We start from the raw sequence: 22,662 nt of genomic DNA on the forward strand, positions 1-22,662 counted from the left end.
TGTCATATTAGTTACGTTTGCAAGGTAGCATGTTATCCCCTAACCTATGTTCTGGAGATATAAGCAAGTTTTGTAAGATTTTTGACAAAAATTGGATAAATCTATCAATAAAATCCATTGTAAAGTTTGAACAAGTTGAGAACACTGCTGTCAGAACTTGACTCTTAAGATTTAAAGCTACATTTTTTTGGTTTATTTTATAAAACTGTATATTTATTGGAATTTAATTGACCTATTTTTTGATTTCCTATGTTCTTATGTTCTCACATTGTCGCTGTAATTTGTTTTCTTCACATTTCTATGTAAATCACACTGACAAAGGTGCAATTGATATGAAACTTTTATATTAATATATTTTGTGATATCAATCGCCACTCTTCAAACAGAATCATGACATTTTTCAGAAGCTTATACACGGTACTTAAAATATGCAAAGGCACCCATTAGCTGTTAAAGTGACAGAAACCATATCCAGGAATTCAAACCTATTTGTCTTCAAACAGTGTTAAGGGCAGAGTAAATGTCAAGTCTTGAAGCGCGACTAAAAGAAATCAAGAACAAAGCAGAGATTAAAGTCTAATAGGAGTTCACTTGCTATCGAGTTAAAAAAAACAATACCATTCATCTCCATAGCAAGGATTTGTGAAGTAGAATGATGACAGCACTTCTTATGGTTTCACTAGCAAACCACATGGTGTGGAAATATATCGACAGAATGACAAAACCTCATCGCGAGTTATCAAAAGTATATTCTGGTTTGTTTAAAATAGATGTTATTTCTGTTGCTATGTGGTAGTAGTATTATCCTGACTGGGTTTAAGAATACTAAGTATTGAAAGGTTTTTATAAGTCAATAAAATGCTGCTGTGATATAACCATAGAATATTCAATCAATCTCATAAAAATGTTTCCAATCTAGATTTTTGATTTATAGGTCTGGGTTTTTATTGGCTGGTGACTGCTTATTAGTGATCAATCAAATAACACAAGCAGTGCAACCTCATCCACTTTCCACTGCTGTTCAGCAAAAATGTATTTGAAATACAATTAAGAGACTATTTTATAAATATTGCCCTCTTCCAGGAGATGGTATTTCTATTTTTTTGTGTGTAATCTTCATTAAAAAATGATTGACATTTGTTTTGGCTGTGGTTTATATAAATATGCATGAATATCTGCAAATGTTTCCCAAAAAGCATCAGCATAAATCTGATCACGTCAGTGCAGACACAGTATTTTAAGAGCTGCTTTACCAAGAAAACGTAGGCCTGCAGCCATTCAGAACCAGCACAAACCTTCACAAATTTACTTGATGTTTTAAATTAATCGAATATGAAAATGTACCAAGGATAAATAGTGTCAAATAAAAACATACGTGACAAATCATCAATGAGTTTATTCAGAGAAAAAGGACTTAGCAAATAGCACTGCGAAGACTTCTAGATCCCTTGGCGAAAGCAGAAGAAATAATGAGTTATCTGTGCAACGAGCCAACTACTGTTCAGCTTGGGCTGAGCAGTTCACTTGCATTTGGAAAGTTGTGGGTTTGATTCCATCTTCAATTGCCATCAGGAACTTAATTCCACGTTTTCTACAAATCTGTGTAGATGCAACACAGATCTGTAGAATTAAATTTTTGTAAAAAAGATTAAAACAGTCTTAACAAAAGAGGAAGTCAAGTTGGTGGTTAACATCAGTCCAGCTGCTTCTCCCCCTGTATATTAAATAAAATACAATAAATAATCCTAAACAAACTACAAAGCAACAGCTCCCAATGAGCAGTTAGCAGCAGTTAACAGCTGTAAAATTAAACATAGCTCAAATGCACAAAATTAATAATAACATTTAAAAACGTATACAAAACATAGCAAAATTACTCATGAAACACTGCACATTATTCAATTTACCTAAAATACATGTTAAATCATAATACTCATGCAGAAAACACAGAGCTGATCCTAAACCATGCCGCAGTTACCGACGGCAACAGAACAAAGGGGGAGGAGCTGTCAGTTACTGGTTGCTATGGTAACCATCAATCGTCAAGGGCAACCTAACAGAACTTGATACACCAATAAATATCTGGAGAAACAACTTGCTGACTAAATAAACAAAATTTGACAAACTTCATATCTATAATATTGTTTTTTTTAAAAACCCTGTTACATATAAATGTGTGCGCATAAGCACCAAGAAGGCTTGGTATGACTTACTATGTCCATTCACTAATAAAAATACTTCGTTGTGATGGTCATTCTATATATGTTTATTTAAAATCTTATTTTTAAATAAACAGAGAGATTCTCTCGCTGAGTGTTCACCTTTATTTGAGCTCCAACTATCAATGAAAATTGTATTATTTCCTAATCTTTGACCATAGAATATGAATAAATTATGCGTGTTCTGGTAGGAATAGTTTTCATTGACTTTATGGTCAAATGAAAGTACCTCTTCTGTCACCTCTAGGACTTCAAAGTATACACTTGATCTTTAGTTACAAAGTTTATTTAGACCAAACTTTAAGTCCAATTTCAAACTGGAAAGCCTTCGATAAATGTGAAGTATATAAACCAAATACATAAACAGCTGTTGATTGCTTGGATCCAAAAAAGACTTGTAAACTTTCAAAGGATGTGAAGATCATCTACAGTCAACTAAATACTGAGTTTAAATAGCATTAAAATAGTTAACGTTTTAGACCACAGCGTTACGTATTCCTTGAGCAGATTTATCGGAAACAGAAAATCGCTTATGTCGACCGATGAGGAAAACAATTTTAGCCAGAGCACTGCCTGGAAACGAAATGCATTGTGATAAACAACACAGCTCCGAGGGATAGTTAAAAAAACGTTTCTGCTATTCAATGTCCATAAAGCTTTTGCCACTGTGTAGCTCATAAATAAAAGCATTTTAGATGGCCTAAGTAAAATCTGGGACAGTAGGCTATTAATGGTCAAGGGACTCCTCTCCTGGGGCAACAGTGTTAATCGGAGCAATAGGTCTCCTTCCTGCTGGATCAATGTCAGCACAAATTTCAGATTGCTTTCCTGATGCGCGCCAAGTTATCTGTGATTCAACTTTAATAGGATATTGAACGGAGCCAGCATTTAGGGAGCAGAGCCGTATTTCACGTTATTGACAATCAAACGCACACAACTTTCTCATTAGCATGCATTAGGAAAACACCAAATTAATCTTGACAACAGCGGTGGGGAACATGACTGCTGTTACATGCTTATTTAAGCAAACATACCTAACAGTGACTTAGTGTGCATATGAGAAAGAGAGATAGGGGGACTGTGGGGAAATGAAGCCTGCAAAGACATTACATAGGACAAAAAGCTACTGTGCTAACTCAAGGGGAATTCAGGAGAGAAGCAGAGACCAGATAGCCTGTTTTCTAAATATAAATGAAACATTGCATGATAAAACAATCTACGATTTCGTCTTAAATCTTTCAAGACCTCGGTGAATCATGACTACCCCAACTGTCATTTTGGATAAAATCATAGCTTTCAGCATGGATGCAACTTCAAGGATTTGCAGGGCATATATTTAGTACCTTTTGTCCTGCAGGGAAGCAACAATCTAGATGGCTCAGAAGCTTGTGGGTGCTAAACACTGAGTGTCTATCAGTTTTCATATTTACTTTTCTGTGTAATTACAACGAGAAATGCTTCAGCTGTGAAAATGCCGTGCTGCAATTATCACAGAAACCCAGACGTGTGTGACTCTCGTCCTCCAAACAAGCTCATCACGCTGTAATGTATTTGCCGTGACACTTCCGCTCCAAAATGCAGTGCTGGGATGACAAAATGAGTGGTGGCAATTCAAACTGGGCGTATTAAATCAGATGGCATTTCACTGCATCTGAAGGTCAAGTGTTTTGTCAACAAGGACAGAGGAGGAGACGACGAGGCAGCAAACACCAGGTGAAAGATTTAATGTCCGCATATTACCCAAACAAGACATAAACATGTATTTTTAGGGATGGGGGATGGAAGAATGAAAAGCTCAGAGACTGGTAGGTTGCTGCAAGGGAAGGTAAATGTAAATTATGCCCCACTAGACCAGTATGTAGATTAGATGAACTGTACTTTACAGCTGCAAAGCTTGACATTCAAATTTATTTAAAGACAAAAGAGATCTCTGGAAAGGTACAATTTTAGATTTTTATTTTTTTTCATACTGACACTATAGTTAATATTAAAAAAATTTATGTAAATATTGAAAAGGTTACTAGATCCAAATCAAACAATTGTGGAAGAACATGTATATACACTCAAGGGCTATTTCATTGAGTCTCCCTTGATATTAATATGTTAGACCCCCTTTTGCCTTCACTGCGTCCCTAAACATTCATAACATAGATTCAACAAGGTGCTGGAAACCTCCCCTGGAGATGTTGGTCCTTATTGATAGGAAGGCATCATGCGGTTTCTACAGATTTTTCAGCTGCACATCTGTGATGCAAATCCCCCCTCTAAGCAAATCCCAAAGGAGCTCCATTGGATTTAGATCTGGTGTCTATGGAGGCCACTTCAGTTCACTTAGCTCATCACCAATTTGTGCGGTTCAAATGCATTTATGAATGCCAAGTGGACCAGAGACCATTTTAAAAGCAGGAAGTGGACTATAGCCCAGGGCATTCTGGGTAACTACAAACAAAACAAACACAATAATTTATTGCTAGTGGGAGAAATGAGTCGTAATCATTTACCAAAGTCAAAAGAGAAATCCTACAACCACTAAAATCTGATGCTACTCCATTTCCGTTAACATTTTTTGAAAAAGAAAGTTTCGTTCATGTCTTCTGAGTTTGTTTTGTTTGTGGTTCTTGGTGCAGCGGAGCAATAGTTGAGAGGGTCAATTGGTCTTTCAAAGGGTTTGAACCAAGTCTACCGGACTGTCAGGCGTGAAAATACCCTAAGATTGCCGTCCAAAATCTGACAACAGATTGGAAAAATGTTGCCTGGTCCAAAAAAGTTGGATTTCAGCTGCAACATCCAGATGGTAGGGTCATAATTTGTGGAAGTGTTGACTCATCGTGCCTTGTATCAATGTTTCAGGATCTGTTAGCACACTGACATGACCCAACTTCGATTTTTTGGCAATTCCGATTTTCACACTGCAGCCTGAAGTGACTCAATTCCGATTTTTTGGCAATTCCGATTTTTTTTGCCGGGGCCGTTCACACTGCCAGTAAATGCGACCTGTATGCGTTCTGCAGTGTGAACGGGCAAACGACCTGAAAGTGTCCCGCATGTGCAGTAGAGGGCGCAATACCGTCAGCGTTCTCAGTGTTTTGCCAACCGCCATAAAAAGAAGTGCTCAGTGTTTGCGGAAGTAAACATGGAGGCTAACGGTGTCGCTTAGCTTATATATTTGAAGTTGTTGTCCGGCTGGAGCAGCATATTAACAACTTAATCCTCATATGGTTGTTGTTTTTCTTACCACTTGAGTGTATCTGGATGCAGAATAGTGAGATTTGTTGAGAATCAGTGACATTCAGTTTGGATGAAGGCGACCTGATCGCATTTGAATCAGATACCTGTCGGATATGGGTCAGATTCAAAAAAGAATCCGACCAGTGCTGTTCACACTGCCATGAAAATATCCGATACAGGTCGCATTACGTAAAAAAAAAATCGGAATTGGGTCACTTCAGGCTGCAGTGTGAACACACCCTTTGAGCCCCTTTATTAAATGTGCATCCTTTAAACATCACAGCCCAGCTGAGCATCTCTCTGGTCCATGCCTATCCGTGGAAGACCTCAAATGAATCAAGTTCCAAAGTTCACATCTTCTCAAACTGGTTTCTTAAACATGACAGTGTTCACTGTGCTTCACTGGCCTGCACAGTTAGCAGATCTCATCCCAGCAGAGAACCTTTTGGTTTTGGCAGAACAGATTTTTATCATGGATATCATCAAAGATGGCTCATTAGAGACCTAAGGAGAACATTGACATGCAGAAAAAAGATCGTTACTACCACCAGGGAGAAAACTAAAACAGGCAGGATAACGGCCCTTGAGGACCGACTTTGGGCACCCCTGCACTAGTAGGTCAATACTGAAGAATGATTGTACTACTTAAGGTATTATGGGCTCCAAACCAGTAAACTAAGGTAAAGCATTGATGGGCTTAGTAGATGTGTACCCTAAAATTTATAGGTAGTTAATTTATAAAACTAAAGTGACACTTCTGGTATTCAGCTTTATATTCATCAGGCAGATATGGCAACCAGCAAAAGTTGAATTTCTATAGTTTTGTTTGAAGTTAATCTCGTCTATGCCAACTTATTTCTTCAGGCGTATTTCGCCCGAGGAAAAACAGAAAAAAGGTCATTTAGGTGAAAAACTATAATTCTGCACTGGTTTATATTGGCTTTATACAGGAATGTAAAGACATAAAGGTTCCTGCTGCAAATGGTCTCAAAGAACTGCTAGCATTTGGAAAGTACTAACTTGAATTATTTAGCGTCTTCTATCATAACACAGCCTTTTGTTTCATAAGCATGGAGTACAATATTAAGCAACATGAGAGGTAATGAATGAACACAGAAAAAGTGCATGTAGTGCATTTCCTGGTAAGATAGCCTAGAGGCTATTTGGTAAATGATTATGCGCACCTCCCAAGAGGAAGCCAAGAGCCAGACATCATCATCTAGGAAGGCTTTGCTCAGGTGGTTCACACCACCAACTTGTATAGATTCAGACAAAATATCACACCTGTCACAACCTCTTAGTGTTCATACCCTGAACGCTGTTGGCATGAATGTAGCTTACGGTAAAGCGAGGGACAAAAAACAAGAGAGGAATGGTGGAAAAGCAATGGTAAAAAGACACGGAGAAACATTGTGGATGTGGTACTAAACTTGAAAAAGGAGTAAGGGCACAGCCAAGTGTGTGACATTAGACGTAATTCAGAATAAGGGCCAAGCGTCCAGCCAAGCGGACAGATGAGACCCTCATGTTCAGACTGTGCCAGGGGTAAATATTCACTATGACATTTGTGCTGAATTCAGTCTCCATAGGCTGGATGGCTGCCAACTGACATTTTCATCCCAGTCACACCGGCTTTGTTTCTGCAATCCTTTCTAAAATATCAGTCTGCAGATAATGGCACCTATCAACATATTGTGAAACATGTGTGTAACGCTATGTCTGATCAGTGATAGGTGCTTTAGGCCATATCCACTGTTCCTGCTTCAAATCAGTGAACTTTTGTGTACACATACCTTTAATCTCACTTTTAACTCAATAGGAGGACAAAAAAAAACAAACATGCACCCTGAAAGGGACAAATTTAGCTCAGAACATCTTTTATAGGCCAGGGTTTTACATAGATTGGTGGCACACATGGAAACTTTCTGTAAAAATACATCAACGATTGGAGAAGTGACTGTCAAAATAAGGTTGTGCCTTTGACATTCATCTCTTATGCTTTTACTGAGCTTGACAATTAAGCAATAACATAGATTCTATATTATAGAGTAACAACTTGTGTAAAAGCGCTGAAGGGGAATATTTTAATGAAAGAGCCAGACATGTAGCTTCTGCTCCAGCTTATAATATTATCTCAGTTAGTTTACAAACATACACACTGACATCAAACATGAACAACAGTATATTAGCTAACAACGGCACTAACAACAAAGTGTGCCAACATATGGAGTGTCAAAAATATACTCACAAGCTTTCCAAAAGTTAATAAACTAATTTAAGTCTTTAATTAAAGTGAAAACTCTTGGTGTGAAAATTTCTAAAGGCTAAATATAAGTTCTGCTGAAGAGTTTTGAAAATCAGACTTTTAAGTTAATAAAAAAAAAGTCATAAAACATTAAAGTTCACCCTAAGTAATTATTTACCCTTCAAATGAATTACATGTACATTTTTTTGGCAATACAGCCTAGCTTTTGTATATGGCCTAATAGTTTTTCACCATGTCTGTTTTCTCTCCTTTTTTGGTGTACAAGTGTTTGCAGTTCCTCACATACTAATTAAACCTTATATGAGAGGGATGAAGAAGCACAAACCCATTATGTGTCGACCTAAGAGCAAGCTTGGTTAATTTTTCAGAGGATTTTCTACTAATGCATTCAGAGACTGGGAAATATGACAAAATGGAGAGCTTACATTGGCAGGCAGGATGACATGTGAAATTGAAGTGGGCTTAGCCAGAGAGTTTCATAATGACAACTATCTGTACAGCGAATGCCTGTCATCCTTACAGCAGTGTGAAAAAAATTCATTATGAAAAATGTTACTGATAGACAAATTAACAGATTGTGTTACTAAAATTCTTGACCTTAGTCAGACTATTAGGCTGCGTTCACACTGCAGCCCGAAGTGATTCTATTCCGATTTTTTATTTATTTATTTTTTTTGCCCCAATAGGTCACTTGGATATCCGACTCATATGTGATCTAACGTCCAGGTCGCGTTCATCCGACCAGAACGTCACTCGTACTCGACAAACGTCACTATTCTGAGTCCTGATACGCCCAAGCAGGAAGAAAAACAACAGCCATGGCGGACTGTAATGAGGATTAAGTTGTTAAAGTGCTGCTTCGGTCGGAAGACACCTTCAAGATCGTAAGCTATGCTCCACCGCTAGCATCCATGTTTACTTCCGTAAACACTTTTTTTTTAACGGCGTTTGGCAAAACACTGGGCACGCTCTCTATGTGTGACGTTATTGCGCCCTCTACTGCGCATGAGGGACATTTTCATATCGTTGACAATGGAGAACACGTACAAGTCGCATATATTTGGATGTGGACAAAAAAAATGGAATTAGGTCACTCAGGGCTGCAGTATGAAAAATATATTATTTAAAAAAAACAAACATCTAGTGAGAAGACATGAATTTGTATCAAACTGAGATATTGAATTAAATTAAAATTAAATTAATTAAATTTAAAGCTTTTATTGTCATTTGAACTGAGGCAGCAAAATTCAGGATGCAACTCCAAATGGCACATATGAGAATACAGTTAGAAAGATTTTTTTAAATATAGAAGAAAATAAAAAAATCAAATACAGAGTATAAACTAACGTTTAGGGAGGTTTTAACTCTAAGTGAGCCTACTTTCAGGGTACCTGATAATTTTTTTTTTTACTGCAGACTTAGTTATCCTCTCTCCATCTTTCTTATCTGCCACAGAAAATCTAGTAAACCATATAGAAATACAATATGCCAGGATGCTATCAAGTGCTAATTTGTAAAAAAAAAAAAAAAAAAAGCAGCACTGTGCCTTTTTTAATAGTTTCTAAAGAGTTTAATGACCATGACAAACAATCAGAAATGTGAACACCAAGGAATTAAACTGATTAGAAATCTCACCAGAGAAAGGTAAAATAAAAAAAAAAAATGGCTGATATGAGTTTTAAAAGGCCACAACCTTCATTAGCGACACTGAAACAGTATATAGAGAAAGAAGGCATCACAATGAAAGTTAAACAGAAACACACACAGCTTTGTTTTCAAAAGCAAAATTAAAAAGTTCTGCCAGATTTGACTTGAATTTCCCAAGTTCCCCTACAGTGGGAACATAAAAGGATATTTCTCATTTTTGAGGTGTGAAGTTATGCAGCATTAAGCTGGAAACACTATTATATTAGTACAGATCTGATTCTGGAGCACATGCTGTTCTATCTCCAGCTAAGTCAGACTGTGATGGATTTTTTGGACATTTCAAAACGATACATGAGATGGGTGACAAACTTGACGGCCATGGGCCAAATCCGGCCCACCATAACTCTTTATGTGGCCCTGTAAATTCTAGACTAAACACTAAATGTGTTTAAATATTATTTTATGAATCATATCAATGCAGTTTTTATCCGTTTACTGCCAAATGATATCAATCAGTCCCTCCAGTTTCTTGTGAATTATCATGGAAATTCACACAAAATCAACAAATCACACATTTTTTTTAACTAACACAATTGGTAGTTTATTACAGATTTTTCTCAGAAATTGTCAAAAATTTTCTTACTTGTACTAAACAACTGCCTGAGCTTTAATTGGTTTCAGATTATGGTCCACGATCTATACAGCGAGGAATAAAAAGTCACATTTATTGACATAAATAAGTGCAAATACTTCCAAATTAGTACCACAAACAATTATATTTTTATTGCAAAAATCACAAAACAATTGTGAAATCCTGGAGGGACTGAAAAGATGTTCAATATTATTTAATTTTAAGAATGAATTGACATTTTAACAGTTTGTGAACGGGTTTCATCAATACATTCTGGCACAACCGTCCCTTTAAGAGCATTTGTGATCTGGATTTGGCCCAAAACAAAAATGAGTTTGAGCCACTTCTGGGAATTTTATACAAGTGCTGTTCAATTGTTGTACCAATGATCCTTACTTAATCTCATACAATGGAATACAGCTGCATTGATCAGGATTCACTCACCTCAGCATGTAAAACACATAAAGTGTCTGACCTGGCCTTACTTTATGAATAATTCTGCAAATAATTATTTTTCCTCTTGAGGACACTTTCAGAACTTTGATCCCCCAATGGCAAAATGTGGATTAAGTATGGAAAAAGAAAACAAGATAATTAAATCACACAAAATTAAACTTTGTCCTTATGCTTTGTCTGTATATTTCACAATGTTCATCCTAATACACACCCACTATAGAAAACAGGGCGCATTCACACAGGCCTGTTTTAATCAAACTCCGGTTGGTTTGCCTAGAAAGTCTGCTTCACTTAAGAGAGTTATGAATGTTCAACCGAACTCTGATGTTTACGGAGCATAATGAAACTTCACAAAAGGTGCTTCATGCTTCATGTAGAGTGGGTAAGCTTTTGTCTGCTTCTGGTATTTAGACTCAGTTTAAAGACACCAAATATTTCCAGTAAAGCACTGATTAAAAAAAAACACTGGATGACTTGATTGCATTGTTGTTTTTGTGCTTCTATTTATCTGAGATATTCCTGGTTGGAAAAAGCTTTAGAAGCGTCCTTTTCCAATTTTTACAACATTAAATGTTTCATGAATTTAAAGCAGTTTTTACTAGCATTTCTGAGTGTAAAATAATCCCATTGTGTTTTGTTTTGAATCATGGTCCTTGATTCTGAAAAAGGAATAAATAATTAAAAAATATTAGGGGCAACTGATGGGTAACTTTTTCACATTGGTAGTTAAAACCACCAGTGTCTGACTATCTGTCATGAAGATAAAGATGAAATAGCCGACACTGATTTAACCTCAGACTCCTTAAACATTTAACATAAATGACACAGAGTAAATGGCTTAAATAATAGAACAATAGTTTTAAATATCAAAAAAAATTTGCAGAAGTTGTAGTGGGAAACATAAATGCAGTTTGTTTTAAATACATAAAAGATTTAATTGTCTGTTGTAAACATTTTTTAATCACTTGATGTCTCTCAGACTACAAAAATATTTCTATTTTTACATCTTTAAATCCTAATTTGCTCAGCCTCAACACTTCCTCGTCCTCAGTATGATGAGATGTGACTCATCTCATCTCCCTCTGTAATTTCAGCATCTTTTGGCGAAACGGTAGACGGTGTATATTGATTGATATGAGCTGGATATAAGCTAAAATAAACAGATATCTTGTTCTAAAGATCAGATCCTCGGCCTGCCCTCGCGGCATTAACAAATGCAGCTGAGACTGGGCCCAAAACACAGACACAAGATAATTAGTCACACCAGGCTTGGTGGAGGGAGGGCAGGGAAGCAATCTGACTGAAGGATGTATCGATCCTCCAGAGAGGGAGGGGCGCCCAGTCAGGAGTCATGATCAATCTTGCGAGCCGACTCTCTCAATCTGTGATGAGACCTGTGTGTTTGTCCCGGGAAGCTTTCTACCTGCACAACACACATTCGTGTGTCGTGCAGGTAGAAAGCTTGTGTGTGTCTTTGCAGCCGCATTAACAGTACCGGCAGCTTGGTGTATGACTTGTCAGAGAGAGACAAATGTCTGTGTGAGTAAAAGACTCCCAGGGGTTAGAGAAGGGGGGTTTAGCTGCACCACAACATCGGAAGCCTTTATCGTGGAGTTAAAAGCCTTACCCCAGCTGCAGATTCTCCTCATCAAGCTTTTGGCACAGACAGCCGGCGAGGGAGAGAAAGTAAACCTTTCCCAAACATAAACTGTTTGCATATTGCTGTTATCTAGTTTCTGGTCACAGGTGGGTTTCATCTGATTAGACAGCGGTGATGCATATCAGAGGGAGCAGCCGACCAGTTGCACTGTACTGCAATTCATCTTCCACAGATATACCGAAGGGGGAAGAGGAGCTGGAGGTTCTCCTCCGGATTCTTTTGGGTTGGAAAAAGGAGGAAAGGCATGTAAAAAGGGGCATGAATTTGTTTGTTTATGGGTTGTGAGAGGCGTGATGATATTCCGTGCCGGTCTCCAGGGCTGGGCGTGTGGATCAGATATCAGACAGCATGTTAAGCTGCAGGGACTCCCACAGCGGAGCAACTGTGGATGGCTAATTGACAGGCTGCTGGAGACGAAGCAAGTCAAGATAGCCAGTCACTTTCACGCTCCTCCACTCCGTGTTCCCCACCAGGGGGAAAGGCTGGAAGCTGGAGAGGGTGGGTGTGGGTGGGTGCATGCATGGGTGTGCTGCTAAGTGGTGTGTAGACGTTTAACCCACTAGGGAAGTGGATGTCACTCTCACAGTGAGACGCATCTGACTTTGGACAAATAGGTTCCAATGTCAGATACTCTGGATGTGAAGCTTAAAAACTTGAAAAATGACGTCGTTCATGACTTTCATACACCGTCATTAAAAAAAGTCAATGTTTAGGTGTGTTTTCTGACAGGAGCCATGGTAGTTTTCTGAGACCATTGCTGTTTCACTGAGGGAGACGTGGCTAAATCAGACTACTTTGGTAGAACGTCAGAAAACCATGGTAAGGAAGAAGTACTCTTCTAGGGGAAGTTTTGTTACATCAAGTTATCAACATTCAATTTGAATACTTTCAATTTGACTTTAACCACAAAAACGTTTCATGCGCATCAAAAACACATCATCCGGTGCTTCCATTTCGACGGCTGTGCAAAGCGCTCTATACCTAGCGTTTCGCTCGTCTGGTTTACATTCAAAGTCTTTGTGGAGGGTTAGGGATGCACAATGTTGGATTGAATATCCGACATGCCAATATACTAAACCTCATCTGGTCGATAAACGATACTAATACCTATATTTTTTTCCTATACCTACTTACTATATGGCTTTCTCCACTGTGGAATTAAAATGCTGCACTCTCTTTGTCAATGGAGCCTGCTCCCAAATGTAAAGTGCAACGTCCCAAATTTTCAGCCTCCTACAAAACTTTCAACTTGCAACTACCAATACCATGCCGATAATATCGTGCATCCATAGTGGAGGCACATCAAGGGTGCATCAGACATGTTAAAATCGCTCTAGCCGTTGTTCTCCGTTGCTGGCCTGTTTGTCAAATGCGTTGGATGCTCTTGACGCGTCAAACGCTCTAAATCACAGTGCAATGGATGCGTGAAATGCGCCGCAACGGCCCTCAATGGCCCGCAACGCGCCTCCACGTAGACTTTGAATGTAAACTAAATGCGCCCGACGCTCAGAACACGTTTGGTGTGAACGCACCATAACATATTTTATCAACATATAACTGAATGATGACAAAAACACAGAAAATTGTAGTTGAAATTTCTGATTTACTGCAACAGAAACCAGAAACATCTTGTGAGCTGCAAATCTTGTAAAATTATTTAAACATAAAATACAACCTCAGAGAAATTAAACAGCTCATTCATCTTATGCCCAGATAAACAACAAACATTGACCTATCATGATGTTTATTATTTTCCACTGTACACTTACTTTAAAAGTATATTTATGTATATTTATCACATTCTTGTGATAAATATCCTACTTTTAAGCTTGGAAAACCATCAGATGTTGGTTTTGCATAGCCTGTCAAAGTCAAACAAAAAACCAGGAGAGATTTCTAAATCTTTAAATCTTTACAGCAGCTCTTAAGGTGGCCTAGATTTTTTATTTTGAAAGATCAGGATGGTTTGATTATAGGTTAGCTGTTTCCTACTAGCTGTATGTTACATTTAGAGGCATCTCCACTTCAAACTCCTTCTGCTAACTTTCAATTATTCACCATTCACACTTGTCTGCTTTGACAAATATCACCACTTTGCAGTGCTTAGTCAAATACATGAATAAAATCAGCTATCTTTAGTGGAAATATTAATTAAACGAATCAAACCGAGTGTGAACTTTTGCTTTCAGCGTCCATGGAGGCAGAGAATAAACGTTCTCATCAGAACTATTGTTAGGTACATTTAGCCAGAGCAGGAATATTTTACAGACTTTATTTCCTGAAATAGAAATGAAAACAATCACAGTGTCTGATTTGAGTTTAATCAGTCAGTTGCATGTGGTTCTTGTTTGTTAACTTTCAATATAAGTGTGATTTTAAACGTTATTTGGTTGATACATAAAGGCCTGTGTGCGATTCTTTGGAAACTATAAATTGGAATAAAAAGATCATGTAATTACAATATTCTGAAAAATAAAAAAATACTTTGCTAAATAAATAAGCACCAAAATATTCCAATTGCCACTACTGTAATAAAACATGTTCATTAATCTGGTTAAAGTAATGTTAATTATTGTTGACAGAGTAAATTTTATTTCATGATTTTAACTAAAAGAAATGATAAAGCAGCCAATTCATTAGCGTTTTTTAAGTGCGTGTTGAGTTTGGTGTGTAGCTCTTTATAGAGGAACATGGGGGATATAAAAAGCTGACAATAAATGGGAAATTGAGCTTAGGTGTTCAGCCTAGCTTGACGCTTTCACTTGTACTTTACTGCCTGCAGTCTTAAAGTTGTATTTCCTTCTTAAAAGTTATGCCAGGTACTTATTTTAAGTTTCCACACCATGGCAGTCCACGCTTTTATACCGTAGGAAATGTTCCTCTTCAGTCAAATTTGGTTTTGGTTTTAATCAAGGGAACATGTTGTGACCTTATTTCTATTAGCTGGCGAGCAGTGTTCAGAAACAGGTTGGGGAGGGGGGCAGCATTTACTCTCTGCTTTATATAGAAGGACAAAATTCAGGTCAGTGACTTTTTCTCTGGCGTCTCTCGGCTGAAATGTGTCGCCGTTGACACATTTCTACAAGTCGTGTTACCGTAACTCTGCAATACTTTGGGGAGACGTTGCACTTTCCAGCCAATTTCGGGTTATTACGGTAATTTCACTCCCGCCGCTGCAGGGAGCATGTTTGAATGTGATGAAACACTCTCAGTAGACGGTACATCTCAAAAATAACTTGCTAGATATTGAAAGCTCCAGTTATGGAAAAATGGACAAAAATATTTACTGGCGGGACATTTAAAGACTTTTGTACAATTAAAATAAGCAAAAACATCCAGGCAGAGATTTGAAAATTGGGTCTTAAAAGGTTTTAAAAGGAAAATCAAAGAAGCATTTTTGCTCAAAACTTGTCATAAATATGTTACTAAAATATAATAATTTGAATCAGTTCTCCATTTTAAGTAAAAGCAGTTTAAATTGCTGTATTTTCACGCAGTGTTTTCATACAGTAAAGATCTCATACTTTATATCTATATGATTATACTTATGACTCTTTGTGATGTAAAAAAAAGAAAAACCCTTTCTGTAAGTGTAAAGCATTTGGCCTTTATTCACTCTGTAATCATAGTTTTCTGTTCTGACGACCCACACAGGGGCAGCGCACTTCAGATTCCTTCTTTTGTGCCAATTCTCTATATTATAAAATTACATTTATGTAGTTTAAGGTCCTTTTCTGCTGTGAGGGACAGAAAAAAAAAGGGTAAACGTGATAAACATCGTCTGCGCCTTTTACCATTTAACGTTCAATTATCTATAAAATACACAACAGAGGCTTCAGTCAGTGAAATGACAAATTGAAGTCGAAGAGCACTTCAGTGCCGTCCCCGTTAACACAGGTTTTTATAGATCACCTCAAATGCCACCCCATAGGTGTTTTAGCTATCTCCATGAATATATGCAGTGGGGATCTGTCCTTGCTGAGAGCAAAATCTGATAATGCAGCAGCAAACACAGCTGAGAGTAAGAGCAAACCAATTCACCGCTTTGCTTAAAAAAAATAAAAAACAACGGGCTTGCTGCTCATTTCTGCGACAGCTCTAAACACTAGATTAACAATTATTCAGGGAGTCAGACTGGGAGAAAAATATTAATCTGTTTATTCATGGCTTGTTGAATCAGCTTTATCTTCTGAGATTAATCCAAGTCAATAATGTTATCTTTAATTATAAGGAATGGTCTTTTCACCTACGTCAAATAATCATGGCAGTCTGCGATGGCGAAAAGAGCAAAACAAATTTCTCTGTAAAATGACAGTTTATTTTCCTGCCATATATTAGAACGGTCAGAGGGCTTCGCTTTGCTTTGATTTATGATTTTGTACCGTGAGTCAAGAAAGGGCTTTCTGGAGTAAACCAATATTAAAAATGGACGTTTTAAGACAGATTTAAAACAACATTTATAAACCAAATACAGTAAACAGGGTTGCCACACAGTCTAGAAAACTAATGGACTTTGATGGAAGTTTTGGATAAGTATGGAAAAAGATCTTAGACTTTATCGCATGTGTCAAACTCGAGGCCCGGGGGCCAAATCTGGTCCGCCGTAGCTTTTATTGTGGCCATGTAGACTCCAAATTACATCAGTAAGTCCCTCTAGTTTTTCACAAATCTGCAAAACTCTCACAAAATTGACAGAGCACCACATTTTTTCAGATTTTTACAGCACATTTTTCTCAAAATTGGCCAAAACATTTGGTTTAACTGGTTGCGGCCTCGGCCTTACTCGATAGTCCGTGATTGATACAGCAATTGATAAAAAGTCACATTTAACATCATACATGAGCGCAAATATTTCTAAATTAGTGCCACAAAATATGTGATCTTTGTAAAAAAAAAACAAAAAAAAAAAACAACAAAAACAATCAAGAAATCCTGGATGGACTGACCAGTGTAAAAAGATGGTCATTATTATTTAATTTTAAGAAACACTCACTGAACGCTGAAACACACAGATATTTAATGATATTTTAACAGTTAACAGGCCCAAAATGCATCCTGGTACAACTGGCGCTTTAAGAATATCCAGATTTTTGATTTGGCCCAAAATGAAAAGATCTATCCATCCATAAAACGGAAAACTTCGCAAATTTAAATCTCCAACTCTTGTAAATCAGCTTTATTCGATAAAAATTAACAATGGAGATCTGAAACCAAAGCAAAGTGTGAAAAAAACACTTGTATTTTAAGATGTTACCTACTATTTCATTTTTGAAAAGTTACATCCATTCATTATTTTTATAATGCATAAATGTGCAATTTTTTTTTTTTTGCTGAAAATGGTTAAAACCTTTGTGTTTAAGTGATGCCAACTCCCACCTGCAGGTGGCGGTACTGCGTTCTTCTACTGCTTTCGTCACCTTATTTTATTTCAAGTTATATTCCATGAGCGATACGGTGAGTAACTAAAGTCACATTATACACAAGCGAAAATATTGCAAAATTCCTCGCAAATGTTTATAAAGCAGCAACAAAAAATCTGTGAAAAAATTTCTAAAAACAATCTGGAAATCCTGAAGGGAAAAGTACAGATGCAGAGACATTTATTTATTAACATTTTTATCAGTTTCAGGCTTTTTACCACACAACTAAATCTTTGAGAACATTAATGATTTTTGATGTGGCCCAAAATGAAAATGAGTTTGACACAGCTGATTTAAAGCCTGGCCATTGTAAAAACAACACCTAAATAAATAAATAGTCATATTTCCATTTAAAAGTGAGCTAAAGAAGATCTGCATAAACACATCACTTAAACATTTACATAATTTTACATACATGCACAAATCTATGCATCCAGCTCCTTACTGTCTGTAGTTTTTACAGGTTTTTTTTAAAAAGACTAACCTCTGCAAAAATATTCACTATAAACCGAAAGTAAACTGATGTGTCCTTTAAGCTGGACTGAAAAAAATACTACTGTGGAAATTTGAGATTAAAAAACTGGAAATACGTGCAGGAATATCTCTGACAAACGACCACACAGAGTAATATATACGTATGAATTCAACCATTCTTGATTCAAGAAAGGCAAATACAACCCACAATGCAAAGCCAGAGGTCAGGATCTGTTTACAAAGCCTAGAATGTCAGAAAACACAGAAGCTGTATTTATTTTATCACTTCTCTCTCCCGAGAGCCACAGATTCACGGAGCTTTTTACTGAAATAAAACATCTGTCGCTCCCTGTATGATCGATCGAACAAAAACACATTAACAGGAGCGGATCCTGAAGGAGGGTCGCAGGAGAACAGCAATAATGACCGAACTGTACGAGACTCGTCTATGCGTTTGTACATGTGATCAATAGGGGGCTCAATGGCAATAATTGGTTTTTAATATAAAAGATGAATGTGCACCGATCAGGGTTTTACCAACTTCTAGTTTCCCAATATAAACTGCTGATTTCAAATCTGAACTAGTGCACTAGCAGAAAAAGATTGGTAAAATTTGTAGTTTTGGAAGCAACACAAAATGAATAAATTGCAATCATTTTTTGCATTTGTGCATCAAAGTTTGCAGTGAATCGCCTCTTAAAATGCTAATAATAAGCTAAGAACATGATGGGAAATTAAGAGGCAAACTCAATTACCAATCAGAGCCCATCAATCTCTGCGTGTTTTTTTTATCGTAGCGTGTCTTGTCGCAGATTTGTCGAGACAGTTGTTTAATTTTGTTTTTAACAAGATGCCCTCAGACATCTTGTTTCCACAAGTTGTGTTTCCCCACCAGGATGCAGAGAGAGCGAGTTGTGAAGCCGCCTGGAAAGGATCGAACTGCCAGCGGCAAAAAATGCATATCACACAGCAGACGGGAGACAAAACATTGTCTGGGGGGAAACTTTCTACAGGATTGCAATCTGTGGTGAAGTCCGAGGGAGGCCGACTTGGGACGGATGATTACTGGAAGTCTTTTATGTGTGAATCCACCAGGAGTGGGGAAGCGCGCTACATATATATATATATAACTTTTACTGTCTTTTCTTACTTCAGATAGAATTTGATCAAACTTTCCAGCTCCCCCGAGGAGCTTGACATTTTCCTTTGCCTGATTGAGCAATTGTGAAAATTTCTTCAAGAGGCATCCATTTTAATGTCACAGGTAATTCTGCACCCGAGTATGAGAAACCGCCTCAAAAACAAAGAAATAAATATCCCGGAGTCGCAGGGATAAGAACGAAACTGAGATTTATTTTTTGGGCTGGTGCAACCTTGCACATTATTATGCATCATCTCAGGGATAAGACCGAATCTCTGTGACCACATCAGTGTTCAACATACCCTATTAAGCCGTGACACCTGCAGTTTATCATCTCTAAATCAATTGAATATTCTTGTAGGGAAGACGGAGGGGAAATCCATCTCCTGTAAGGACAATGCCTTAAATAAACATCCCACAGACAACAGGCTCAAACTGCCCTTCCTTCACCTGATACCCCCTCTTCCATCCCCACACACACACTGGCATATAAACACTTTGCCTCTCATGGAAATTGTTTCGTTCCTTTTAGTCAATCTAGCTAATGCAAAAATCATGTATGTCAGTCTTTAAATATTTAATCGTAACAGCAGCAGGATTGAAATACAACATTGAAGAAGCATTACTCCTCCTCCTGAAAGGTACAAGAGCTGGGAGAGCGGGATAGAGGCAGCCGCTCTCACTCCTCGATATCAGGCAGAGAGAGAGAGAGAGAGAGAGAGAGAGAGAGAGAGAGCGTGAAAAGAGAGATAGAGAGAGTCGGCTAATTTTGATAACAATTTGGTTGCCATGCGTTCTCAGCTGCCTGGCGTAGTGGTGGCGTTAAAGTGCAGTTTGCTTTACAGGAAGATTAAAAAAAGTGCACAAATGCCTGTGACGGCTCTGTGTTTTCCATGTGTAGGAAGCAGACTTTGCTCTCTGACGTGGAGAGGATCTGGTCTGACAAGAAACACTGTTGCTTCTTGGAACTCAGCGAGAGACGCAGCTCAATGATCAGGCAAAATGCAATGAATTCTGCATGCAGACCTGCATCATGGGAATCACACTCCCCTCCTTGTAAGCTTGGACATAAAGTAAAAGGGACTCACTCTTCCTCCTCTCTGTCCTTTTCTTATCATTTCTTACTTGAGAAAACTGCAAAAGTTTTAAGCAAAGATTTAATTCAGCAAAACTTTCCAAAAGTTTGGCACTCACCACAGAGAAGTCCTCAGCTGAGCAGTTCTGTCCACTGAAATTGCAGCTCATCAGCATCTCCTCCAGCTGATGCCCCGTCCTGTTGAAGATGTCCTGCATGTCAGGTGCAGGATACATCAAATCAGTGGGTTTGTGCCCGTCCCTGTTCTTGGGGGGCAGACCCGTCAAGTTTGCCAGGTGGTAGATGTCTGCGTCGGTGAGGGCTGAGAAGCGAAACCGGTTGATGTTGCAGATGGTCACGGCAGGGAAGACCATCTCCGGGGTTGCCTCTTCGTTCAGCGCCGTCACATGAGGGTGCTCCAGGTAGGAGATGGCACACTTGGCCGCTTGGTACAGAAAGAGCGCCAGAGAAGTCAAGAAGGCAAGAGCCCAGAGAGTCTGCCGGATTCCCAGGCGGCCAGAGACGAAGATGTGGTTGATCCCATGGAGGGAGCAGGAGTTAGCAAACCCTGCCAAGTCTTTGGCCGGCGGCGCACAGCTCTCCTCGATCAGGCTCTCCTTATCCCCATCTTGCTTGCTTTTCTGCTTCTCATCCTCCTCTGCAAATTTGATTTTGCAAACAAATTCGATAGGCATGTGGGCAGCCAGGTCTGCGTTTTTGTTTCTTCTTGATGGCAGCTTTCAGCCCTGGATCACTTCCCTCCTACTTCCCCGGCTTTTGTCCTCGGTGCGGGATACAACTCCAGAAAGAAGAGGGGGGGAGAAAGACGGGAGAGAGTTTGTTGCTGCTGCTGTCGCTGCTGCTGCCTGCGCTGTGACTGATAGTGCTGCTGCTGCTGCTTCGGCTGCCACGGCTCCTTGTGACTACAGCGCTGCTGCTGTGCTGCTGCTGCTGCTGCTGCTCTGAATGCTTGTCTCACTACTTGATCAGCTCACACAGCCCTACTTATCAGCAGTAATACAGCTGTCAAAAACAAGTAATAAAAACAAAAATACCCTTGCATGCTGCCTTAAAGGTAAAGAGGAAAGGCAGCTTTTTATTTTTAAGACCGGGCTAAAATCGGAAGAGGGAGATTAATATTTTATGAGAAGGTAACATTGTGATTATTTCCTCTTGACTGGCGCTAGACACAACTTCTCCCGGTCATCCTCCTGTGCCCCCCCCCCGCCCCACCTCTCCCTGCTGCGTAATCCACTTGTTTTGGTCGAGCTTTCACTTCTTGACCCGAATGCAGTCGGGTTTTCTCCCACACAGCTGGACCACATGTTTTAACGTCACCCCAAGAGAACGTCTAATTGAAGCAATAACGAGCACAAATGAGATTGAGCACAAGAAAAAAACTAAGTAAAAGACTAGTGATTGAGTGAAATGTCTGTAGGAGATTAAAGCAAGGCAGTGTAAAGATGTTGCTTTATCTCAAGCATCCGAATCAAGGAATGCATCACCGATTCGGAGCCCGATGCAACTGAAGATGTTGAAATAAAAGTATCGATCTGAATCCAGCCCCTAACCTTTACAGTGTGCGTCTCGGTGCCGTTAATGGCTCCTTGCCAAGTTGCCAAACAAAATTATGCAAATAGAAGGAAGAAAAGGGAGAGCCCTAATGCATGTTATTCCCCTTTAAAAGGAATTAGTCATGCGGGTCACATCACAAGGGGCTGGGACCTCCAGAGGAAAGGCATATTTAAAAGTGAATTCAGCCGCTCCGAACACACGTGCCAAGTCAAGTCAGGGAGGGCGAAAGAAATGTGACTTTAGTTGAAACCAGAACAATTGCAGGTACAAAAAACACATAACGGGATGAAAGGAAATGACTGATTATTACATTTCCCAAGTGTTTTCCACTGAAAAAGACAATCTGAGAATTTTTTCAAGGAAGAATTTATTAAACTAAAGTGATCAATTGTGAAACAGCAGAAGTTTCCTGTGCATTTTGAAAACAATGAGGGGGTTTGGTTGAGGTATTGTGCCAGGATTCCAGGTTATTGTGTTTGTGCTGTAGTTTTTCTATAGAGCTGCAGATTCTCCGTTGGAAGGCGATGGAAATGAGATGGACGCCAGTCAGTAACTGCATCTCCATTGACCATTTAATTGCACAATTTGAAATGATAAAAATAAATTTGCTTAATGGAAACGCGACAATTAAAAAAAAACAACTCACGTTTACGAATGAAAAGTTTTTTGTGCTGGGATAAGGTGATTTTTCAGCTGAATCAAAATTTATTTTAGAAAAACTACAATGGAAACGCTGTTTTCTCACCATATGTTACTACTGGTGGAGAAAAAAGAGAAAGACGACAGGAAGTAGCGGAACAATGATTTTTTTTTTAATGACTTATCGCTCGGACAAACTTATTCACATGTGATTTTTTTTAAATTGCGATT

At 38.5% G+C, this 22,662-nt stretch overlaps 1 protein-coding gene across 1 annotated transcript in view; it reads right to left on the minus strand.

Annotated features, from left to right (window-relative positions):
* The window catches only part of asic4a (acid-sensing (proton-gated) ion channel family member 4a), a 141,623-nt gene extending 120,194 nt beyond the window's left edge, over positions 1-21,429 (minus strand). The window contains exon 1 of the mRNA XM_081604536.1: positions 20,337-21,429. Coding sequence (XP_081460662.1) covers positions 20,337-20,912 — 576 coding nt within the window. The 5' untranslated portion in view covers positions 20,913-21,429. The remainder of the gene's footprint in view (positions 1-20,336) is intronic.
* Between the last annotated feature and the right edge of the window lie 1,233 nt (positions 21,430-22,662).

This window comes from Poecilia reticulata, chromosome 2 (genome assembly GCF_904066995.2).
Source record: "Poecilia reticulata chromosome 2, P_reticulata-male-v2, whole genome shotgun sequence".
NCBI classification, from domain to species: domain Eukaryota; kingdom Metazoa; phylum Chordata; class Actinopteri; order Cyprinodontiformes; family Poeciliidae; genus Poecilia; species Poecilia reticulata.